The 10,618-nt window shown below is 43.1% G+C and overlaps 1 protein-coding gene across 3 annotated transcripts; it reads right to left on the bottom strand.

Annotated features, from left to right (window-relative positions):
* Positions 1-387: 387 nt before the first annotated feature.
* Positions 388-9,032, bottom strand: TCEANC (transcription elongation factor A N-terminal and central domain containing). 3 transcript variants are annotated; one of them, XM_072135962.1, is made up of 2 exons: positions 8,912-9,032; positions 388-2,880 (listed from the first exon to the last, which is right to left on the bottom strand). In XM_072135962.1, the coding sequence occupies exon 2, from the start codon at positions 2,876-2,878 to the stop codon at positions 1,862-1,864; it is 1,017 nt and encodes a 338-aa protein (XP_071992063.1). In that variant the 5' UTR covers positions 2,879-2,880; positions 8,912-9,032; the 3' UTR covers positions 388-1,861. The 3 variants fall into 3 exon arrangements, with proteins under 3 accessions (XP_071992063.1, XP_071992064.1, XP_071992062.1); XM_072135963.1 differs by lacking the exon at positions 8,912-9,032 and adding an exon at positions 8,830-8,877; XM_072135961.1 differs by lacking the exon at positions 8,912-9,032 and adding an exon at positions 8,793-8,832.
* Between the last annotated feature and the right edge of the window lie 1,586 nt (positions 9,033-10,618).

The following is a 10,618-nucleotide window of genomic DNA, read 5'->3' as shown; positions in this document are numbered from 1 at the left end:
AGCCTAAGGCCACGTACCTATTTTGAATTGGGATAGCCAGGCCATCACATACCTGTGTCTAAATTGGTTCTAGCATTCTTGGACACAGAAATATAAATATCTCTGAATGGGAGCATAGAAAATAGGTCATGTCTGGTATACATGTAATCCAGGGATTCATCCCGTTTCCATGTGACAAGAACCCTGACCCTATGCCTTCCAATTGAAAAGCTAGAACTCCTCCAAGGTTCTGGATCTGATACCAGATAGGAGGGTTCCTAGAGCCCTCCTATAGGTGTGAAGGGGTGTGCCTGCAACTATTATAACCAAGGAACCACTTGCGTCCATTGTCTTTGCCTGGTGGAACCTTTTAACATCATCAAGAACAGTAAGGATCTTCCTGTGTGGACTATCAGTCCCCATAGGCCCGCACAATACAGAATTGCTTGTATTTGTAGTTCTTCATCTGTAACCTCCACCCTTGATTTTGCGTACCCCTTAGGGGTCTGAAAATATCACATTACAGTCTCCTCTAGTTGTGCCTAAATCTGCATATTTGTGTGACTTTTAAGCAAAAAAACAACATTTCAGAATTCAACACCTCATTTGTCAAATTCATCAAGCCACTATTATAAATATGATGTGCAAGGCAGCTCCTAAGACCTAAAGCCTGGTGCTTGATGTTTGCCTAATAATACAATACATACAATAGGCTGCGGTCACATGTGGAGTTTATATTGTGTTTTGAAACAGCTGAACAGGCATTTGCCTACCTACATTGCTGTTAACATTAGCATTTACAAAAAGCTGTGTAAACACACAGTTAACAAGCATGCTAACGTTGCATAAACATTTGCGTTTTGTTAACACTATGGTAATGCATCATTAACACATTTTTTATTTTTCCTTGACAACAGATTCTTGGCTTTTGTTGATAGAATCGTGAAAAACACTGTAGACTAGTCTTAGAAGAAATATTTGTTTCCTTATTTCCAGTTTACCTTGAGTAGATCAGGAATTATAAAACATTATGACTCTGTTAATGATTTATATGCAAAGAAGTCGCTGCATTTCACCAATCCTAGATCAATATGTATTTTATATTATCTCTCCTAATCGTCCACGCTAGATAATGGCTTGAAACTTCATTAAAAACATGTCCATATGAAAGTACTGGATATCTTACCGTATTTTTCGGACTATAAGGCGCACAAAAAATGCTTTGATTTTCTCAGAAATCAAAGGTGCGCCTTATAGTCCAGTGCACCTTATATATGATTCGTACTTACAGACAACAGCTGCCTTGAACTGTGCACAGGTTTGCCACCCGCTGGTCATTCAGCCTTATAATAAGGTGCGCCTTATAATCCGGTGCGCCTTATATATGAACCTAGACATTTTAGCAGGTATTTATTGAAGGTGCGCCTTATACTCCGGTGTGCCTTATAGTCCAAAAAATACGGTAGGTATAATTAGCACAACTGTCACTGCATTTGGATTTTTTCCAGTGTTTGGAATATTAAATACTGACATGAGGCAGTAAAATTTGTACTACAAAGCACAAGCCCTTATACAGCTCTAGAATGGAAAAAGATAACAGTTACAGCTTTTGAAATTTGGAAAAAATGGGAATGTAGAAATGGAAAAGGGCTACGGAATTATGGGGTCAAACTCAGAAGCATATATTGAAGAGCAACTATTATTACATATGAAAGTTAACGTTCTAGCAGTTTATTGGATTAAACCTAAAAGAAACTTCCATGATGGTAGGAATTTTCCAAACTGCTGCCCATTGTAATGCACTACCGTTGCTTGATATGGCTGCTTAGTAAGAACAATAGATTGCAAACGCAGATCAAAGAGTAAAAAATAGTGTTAAATGTCACAGACATACCCAGGCACTATGATACCACTGTTCTCCACACTCATTACAAATAACAAATGTCATCATCTCTTCATCAGGGTTCCCAGTGCGTACCCAGCCTGGCAGAAACAGTGTTCCACGAGAGATCATGGTTACTGTACAATTAAATCTTTCACATTTCCTACATTTAATTTTACTGGTCTGGACTCCATCAGTGCGCTGGGGAAGCTGATGCTCCTGAACACCAGCCTGAGTATAACTAGCTCTGAGGTCTCGGAGCTCCTCATTTGCCATCTCCATAGTGGTCATTCCAGCAAACGTCTTGGGGGGAAGACCCTCAGAATAAATTAGCTTCTTCAAGTGCACATTTTTGGGATTTTTTAGATTGGAAATTTTGCTGCGTATGCAGCTTCTGTACTTCTTTTCATTCCCAGAATACATAAGGTAGATGTTTTCCTCTAGCTCCTTTACATATTCTTGGATTTTTTCTTGGCACTGAGAAGGATCACTCAAAGCTTGATATAAAAGTTCTCTGCACTTAATTCTCAATCCTTCAAAAGTCATTTTCTGTTGATCTTTTGTACCTGTACTTAGCTGGGTAACACATACTGCTTGTGAACTTGAGCTTTGATTCTGGCCTACTTCTTCAGTCTGTGTAAAGGGATGACTGCTACTGTTCTCCAGATCTGTCTTATTTTGGATCCCACTGATAATGGCTGCATTGTCAGACCTTCCTTGTTCACCTGTAAACTTCTCCTGAACTGTGCTGGTATGAAGGCAGCTGTCTTTGTACAAGAGTTTCCATTTGGAGAGTAGGCACTTTGCTTTTTTCTTCAGTACTCCTGGTGGACAGCTTTTAAGTACTCTGTACACAACTCTGACGGCATCAGTCTGCTGTAAGTTAACAAAGTTCACTTTAACTTCTTCAAAGTAAGTGAGGTGGGACTCAATGTCTTCATACATTCTGTCATTTAGAAGACTCTCCACTTGTAAAGCTCTGAACGTCAGCTCCTTAATACCCTCCAAATCTAACATACCTACGGTTGAAAAACATATATAAATCACAATCATTCAATAAATCACAAGAGGCCAAATATTAGTAAACGTAATTTGTTCTGCAATAAGCACTAGAATCTTGAATGGAAGTTAGCTTGCTTAATCTTACTTGAGTGACCTACCAATCGGCCAAGCAAGGGCTGACATCACATAGAAGCAACATCATTGCAGTGATTAAATATTCACACTCTCGTGATACTTTCATTATAAGAGTTATATGCAGTCAACAGTCAATTAAAGGAGTACTTTGGGGAAAAATACATTTTGGTGCAATAGTCCTACTAAACTAAACAAACGTAGTAATACTGTATCTCTCATACCCTTGTTTTAGAATTCACACTAAAACCAGAATAGAGGCAGAATCTGATAGTCACCAGGAAGTGGCGCCAGCTGCGAACCTCTTCCTTCAGCTTTCATCTGCTGGTGCTACTTCATGGGAGCGAGGCAAGGTGAGTATATGTTGTTTTTCTCACAGTAGGACAGAGGAGGGGCAGTGGCTGCTGTGGGCATAATGACTGCCCAGAGGAAGTGTGGCTACTGGGGGGCAGTGTGGTTACTAGGGCTTCTGTGCATGCTGGGGCGGGGCAGTGGATAAAGGAGGCACTGTGACTGCTGGGAAGGGACTGTTGCAACTGGGCTACTATGATTGCTGGAGGACAATAGAAGTAACTACTAAGGGAAAGTGTGGCTACTGGGGTACAGCGATTGCTGGGGGCAGCGTGGCTGCTGGGAAAATTCAGCTTTGTGTTTGCCCTCAAGTGGCTGATTGTAATGGTAATTATGTATAAATGTAACTACTAAACAACTGAAGTCGATATATTTATAAAGTACCACAAGGTGGATGCGGCCCCCCGGGAAAATTAGTTTGACACCCCTGATGTATAGCGACTGTTGGTAATAAAAGAGACGTGATAGAGTTCACTTGCTATTTTAGATCAATTCCTATTGCATAAAAAATACATAAATCTCAAACAGCTGTGAAGTTTAACATACAGTTAGTTCAATAAATCATGTGGGCATGCAAATCAACGGTGGCATAACTAGAGTCCTGTTGGTAAAATTCCTAATACCCAAAAAGCCTTGAACCCTACTCAACCCTCCCCAGATTTCAGTGTTTTATAGTGTTATAGTTTTATAGAAGCAAGAGGTTATTCTTTTTTTGCAACTTGTCTGTCATTGGTGAGTGAGGACCTGCTCTATCTTTTTATCTTTTATGGTGTGGGCAGTTGGTTCATGCACGGGATGGTGAAAACCACAGCTGTGTGCATGAGTCTATAGAAAGTAATGGGGTCTTATGCTAGCCGAAAAACACACAGCCCCAAAACACGTTCCTGTACATGACACTGCATTTATGTGTCCCCTTTTAAGGCTAATGACCCTTTCTTTGTTGCATCAATCTAATCTTGTAGTTGCTATGACAGCCTTACAAAGATCCAAGGCTGTAATAGCAACTAGGGTGGCACTGATATCAGTATTTTGAGTGCGATACCGATAACCAGAAAAGTATTATGATACTCTATACCAATCCAATTATTTCAAGAAACTGGATTCAATGTCTAGGGTTCAGTCACATGAGGCATTTACATTATATTTAAAAATGCAATGCAAATGTCTAGGGGCGGGATCAGGCCAATCGCATATGCGTTTCCAGTGAAACGCATGCAATCAGTAACGATCAAGGTGAAGGTTGTCCAGGTAATGTTAATATAAATGTATAATTTATTTTGTGCCTTATACATTTTTATTAACTCAATTGAAATTTAATATATGTAAAAAAAACTGCAAAGAAAAAAAAACTGCAAAGAAAAAAAAAAACTCTCTGAGAAGATCCATCTCTATATACCTGAGCTTGTGTCACAGTGTAACTCTATGGAAGCTCTAGTCAGGAAAAAATCCTCACATTAACAACCAGTAAGCCCATAGTACTGCTCTCCTGTATCTCTATGGCAGGTAGAGGGTGGAGGTTGTGTGTACAAATCCCAGTTGGGCAAAAAATTATTGAATTGAATAACATGAAACAATTTGAAGACCTTGTGTCAGCCCTGGGAAATGTAGAAACACCATATATGGACAGTTCATGATATTTCCCTGATGATGTGGTCTCTGCTGCAAACCCACCACATTTATACATAGGATTTCCCAACCCGACACAGAATTCCCTGCTGATTTCTCTTCGGAGGATTCCCCTGCAGTCAACTACTGGGAGTCTATACAACAGCAGAAGTCATTCAGTACTGAAAATTACATATAAAAGAATTGCAAGTATCAAGATTTTGATGTATTGTGCAACCCTAATAGCAACAGATTGTTGCTCCCCTATGCTGTCATGGGAGCGACGATCAAAGTGTTTGCAGGTGTTATTGGTAGGTGTTGCCCTGTGAGCTCTCTTACCATACAGCGGCAGCCGATGTATGACGTAGTGATACGTCATATGCTGGTAAGGGGTTAATGTCCCTTTTATGTGCCCCTAGTGCATAAAAACAGTAATATAACAAAAATTGCTGAAAAGAAACTAGACCAAAAGCTATCTTACTACACAGATGATTTACCTGGACTAATGTTACTAAATAGAAACTGTACAGAAGCAACCTTGCTACACAGATGCGTGACCAGCACCAACCTTGCTACACAGATGCGTGACCAGCACCAACCTTGCTACACAGATGCGTGACCAGCACCAACCTTGCTACACACATGCGTGACCAGCACCAACCTTGCTACACACATGCGTGACCAGCACCAACCTTGCTACACAGATGCGTGACCAGCACCAACCTTGCTACACACATGCGTGACCAGCACCAACCTTGCTACACACATGCGTGACCAGCACCAACCTTGCTACACACATGCGTGACCAGCACCAACCTTGCTACACACATGCGTGACCAGCACCAACCTTGCTACACACATGCGTGACCAGCACCAACCTTGCTACACACATGCGTGACCAGCACCAACCTTGCTACACACATGCGTGACCAGCACCAACCTTGCTACACACATGCGTGACCAGCACCAACCTTGCTACACACATGCGTGACCAGCACCAACCTTGCTACACACATGCGTGACCAGCACCAACCTTGCTACACACATGCGTGACCAGCACCAACCTTGCTACACACATGCGTGACCAGCACCAACCTTGCTACACACATGCGTGACCAGCACCAACCTTGCTACACACATGCGTGACCAGCACCAACCTTGCTACACAGATAGATGGGTCACCAGAACCAACCTTGCTACACAGATAGATGGGTCACCAGAACCAACCTTGCTACACAGATAGATGGGTCACCAGAACCAACCTTGCTACACAGATAGATGGGTCACCAGAACCAACCTTGCTACACAGATAGATGGGTCACCAGAACCAACCTTGCTACACAGATAGATGGGTCACCAGAACCAACCTTGCTACACAGATAGATGGGTCACCAGAACCAACCTTGCTACACAGATAGATGGGTCACCAGAACCAACCTTGCTACACAGATAGATGGGTCACCAGAACCAACCTTGCTACACAGATAGATGGGTCACCAGAACCAACCTTGCTACACAGATAGATGGGTCACCAGAACCAACCTTGCTACACAGATAGATGGGTCACCAGAACCAACCTTGCTACACAGATAGATGGGTCACCAGAACCAACCTTGCTACACAGATAGATGGGTCACCAGAACCAACCTTGCTACACAGATAGATGGGTCACCAGAACCAACCTTGCTACACAGATAGATGGGTCACCAGAACCAACCTTGCTACACAGATAGATGGGTCACCAGAACCAACCTTGCTACACAGATAGATGGGTCACCAGAACCAACCTTGCTACACAGATAGATGGGTCACCAGAACCAACCTTGCTACACAGATAGATGGGTCACCAGAACCAACCTTGCTACACAGATAGATGGGTCACCAGAACCAACCTTGCTACACAGATAGATGGGTCACCAGAACCAACCTTGCTACACAGATAGATGGGTCACCAGAACCAACCTTGCTACACAGATAGATGGGTCACCAGAACCAACCTTGCTACACAGATAGATGGGTCACCAGAACCAACCTTGCTACACAGATAGATGGGTCACCAGAACCAACCTTGCTACACAGATAGATGGGTCACCAGAACCAACCTTGCTACACAGATAGATGGGTCACCAGAACCAACCTTGCTACACAGATAGATGGGTCACCAGAACCAACCTTGCTACACAGATGGATGGGTCACCAGAACCAACCTTGCTACACAGATGGATGGGTCACCAGAACCAACCTTGCTACACAGATGGATGGGTCACCAGAACCAACCTTGCTACACAGATGGATGGGTCACCAGAACCAACCTTGCTACACAGATGGATGGGTCACCAGAAACAACTTCGCTACACAGATGGATGTGTCACCAGAACCAACCTCACTACACAGATGGATGTGTCACCAGAACCAACCTCACTACACAGATGGATGTGTCACCAGAACCAACCTTCAGGATCACGCAGTTGTCACAATGGTGGCTGTTATGTGGGGCCATTTCCTGTGAAATTTCTGCACCTATTCAAGTAAATGAACACGATTTACAGAGATTCCGATTTCCTGCTAGCCATCCACACCTTATCACACTGGGGCACATTTACTTACCCGGTCGTGTCACGATCCTCGGTGTGTGTTGTCCGAAGATCATGGACTCCGGCGTGATTCACTAAGATCGTGCACCCGATTTCCTGCATGTGTCGCTGCTAGGCTCAGTTCCAAAGGAGTTCACATTCTTCTTCCCGGTGTATGTAAGTGTATGTCTTGTGACCCAATTTAAATGTTATATCCCGGGCTCAGTCTGAATAGTCGCATGAAAGCCGGTGCGCCAAAATCCAATTGCGTGCAACATAATCCCCGAAAACTTCGGAAAACTCGATGGAAATGCAGTGGCGGGACCTTAAGCCCCACTGAGTGGAATCGTGTTTCATTTTTTCTTTGATCAGAACAGAACTGCTAAACCCCACAACAGTACTACTAATCCCAAATATGGTCATATAGTCCTAGTGTTATGCCAATGTCACGTGGATTCATAATGGCACAAAAGGTCACCACGCCATAATTCACTAATAAAACAAGAAATTTTGGAACGATTACATATTTGATTTGGATTTCCCATCATTCAAGATCATGTTTTTTTTCAGACGAAGTTTAAATCTTTTTTTTTTTTTTAATTAAAAACAAAAAAAGTATATTTAATGTAATATTATTTAGTTTTCTTTCCAAACAAGGTGCAAATCAAAGAAACCATCTGTCTTGCGAAGCTACATTAGGAACTGCAACACACACAAGCTTACTTCTTCACACCTGGGCGCAAACTCCAAAAAAGCGTAAAACAAAAATCCAAAAATGTGCAAAAAGAAATAAAAAAAAAAAAAAACAAGCCAAAATAAATATACAGTACATGTCTACCACTATGTGGTCTATTAAGAGCAATTGCCAGCAGATGGCGATATTCTATAAAAAAAAACCTGCTGTCAACTCACTACATCAGTCCAAATGCAACCAAGGAGCAGCCTATAAAGAGAATTTGTAATATGTACAATCTACAAGCAGAATGCTTCCCAATGAGCATGATGTCTACATACTTATGTGTGTAAATTATTCATGTAAACTCCTGCTTAGTCATTCAGACACACGCATTATTGTCCACATTGGAAATACGCAGATCAATTCCTTTGGCAGGAAACAAGCCCTAATTTTGCTCTATAGTTTTAGGAAGGCAGGGGATAAACCGAAATGTTAATCCAACAGATGAAGATACAACTGCTGTACACGCAAGAGCTGATCAATATGGGTCATGTAATAAGATTGCTGAGGACACCATACACACTCTGCATACATTCCACTGCGGACACTGATATCATAAAGCCCCGCACCTTCCCGTCATGCACCGCAGTCACTACTTCATACTGTAGGTGCAAGCTGACAACAAGCTCCGCCCCTCATGGCAGTAACTACCTGATATCGGGGGTCACTCGGAACACTACAGATCGCCCCTCCCCGGTCGTCATTACAATGCAGTTGCGCCTGGTATGTATGACGTCACGGGAAGGGGCGGAGGATCTCGAGAAATGGGCGTGACTTTCTCCGCTGTCTGTTCACAGGGAAGGAAGTAGAGAAATTGTAGTGTGTGACTGTGGGTGGAGGACAGACCATGTCTATTCACATGTGTATATATGGAGGTGAGAGTGTACAGGACAGGACTGCATGTAATGATGATTATAGTAAGGTCAGGGGAACTGGAATAGTGGAAGAGGTGAATATTACATGAATTGTGGTGATACCGAATGTGATTTTTACTGTTTATTTATATCAGTTCTAGGGAAAGGGGGGTGAGTGAATTTTAAGGGTTTTTTATTATAAATTTTTTTCTTTTTACTTTTACTATTTTTCAGACTCCGTAGGGTACTTTAACATTAGGATGTCCGATTGATCCTACCATATACTGCCATACTACTGTATATGGGGATTTTCATCCTCATTCTTTACAATGTGCAAATCGCACATTGTAATCATTGGATTGAAACGAGACAGCCTCAGGAAACCGCGATGACGCCCAAGGAAGCGACGATCTCCAACAAGATGGCAAAGACTTACCGGCTATGGAGAGGGCTCAGCCCGTGAGCCCTCTCCATGCACCCGCAGCCGTTAATGGGTTAATGTCCCCTACCTGTGGACAACCCCCTTTAGACCAATATAATACCCCCTAGTGCAACATATAAAGCCACCTTTTTATCCTCCCTTTGCATTTGGTCCCTCACTTTTATATATCTCCCCATACTTATAATGCCCTGGCTTTCTGTATTCCTACCCATTCCCCACCCCCCGTCACATAGTAGCCTCCTGTCCTCCACCCTCTTTGTCCTACGGCCTCCTGCCCTCCACCCCCTTGTCCCGCGGCCTACTGCCCTCCATGCGCCTCCTCTCACGGCCTTCTGTCCTTCAACCCTCTTGTTCTATGGCCTCCTGTCCACCACCCCCCTCGTCTTTCCTCATCCTGTCCTCCACCCTCTCGTACTGTGGCCTCCTGTCCACCACCCCTATTGTAGTGCAGCTCCCTGTCCTCCTTAATCTCCCTACTACTGTAACTTATTAACCCCTTAACGCTCTGCGCCGTAGCTCTACGGCGCAGAGGTATAAGGGATGTATGAAGAGGGCTCACGGGCTGAGTCCTCTTCATACAGAGGTGGGGGTTTTTGCATTTTGCACAAAACCCCCACCGCTAATAACCGCGGGCGGCGTTTAAAAGACGGCGGCGCGCGGGCGGCGCCATCTTTTTTTCGATCGCCACGCCCCCGAACGTCATCGGGGGGCGGCGATCGGTTACCATGGTAGCCTCGGGTCTTCTCTTGACACGAGGCTACATGGTTTATGCAGGTTCGTTACAATGAGCCAGTGGCTCATTGTAATGTAAGACCTGCAAAAACGCCATATATTGCAATACTGTAGTATTGCAGTATATGGTAGGAGCGATCTGATCATCTAGGGTTAATGTACCCTAGATGGTCTAAAAAATAGTGAAAAAAAAAGTTTAAAAAATAAAAAAAATTAATAAAATATTAAAAGTTCAAATCACCCCCCTTTCCCTAGAACGGATATAAAACATAACAAACAGTAAAAATCACAGACATATTAGGTATCGCCGCGTCCCAAAATGCCCGATCT

The sequence above is a fragment of the Engystomops pustulosus genome, chromosome 2 (genome assembly GCF_040894005.1).
Source record: "Engystomops pustulosus chromosome 2, aEngPut4.maternal, whole genome shotgun sequence".
Classification (NCBI taxonomy): Eukaryota; Metazoa; Chordata; class Amphibia; order Anura; family Leptodactylidae; genus Engystomops; species Engystomops pustulosus.
The sequence above is the reverse complement of the archived record's forward strand: the minus strand, read 5'-3'. Positions and strand labels throughout refer to the sequence as shown.

Excerpts from the sequence above, each read along its gene's own strand:
- TCEANC (XM_072135961.1), bottom strand. The coding sequence starts at position 8,817 with ATGATATCAGTGTCCGCAGTGGAAT. Across the intron at positions 2,881-8,792 it reads ATCAGTGTCCGCAGTGGAAT|GTATGTTAGATTTGGAGGGT; the intron begins GTATGCAGAGTG and ends TTTCAACCGTAG.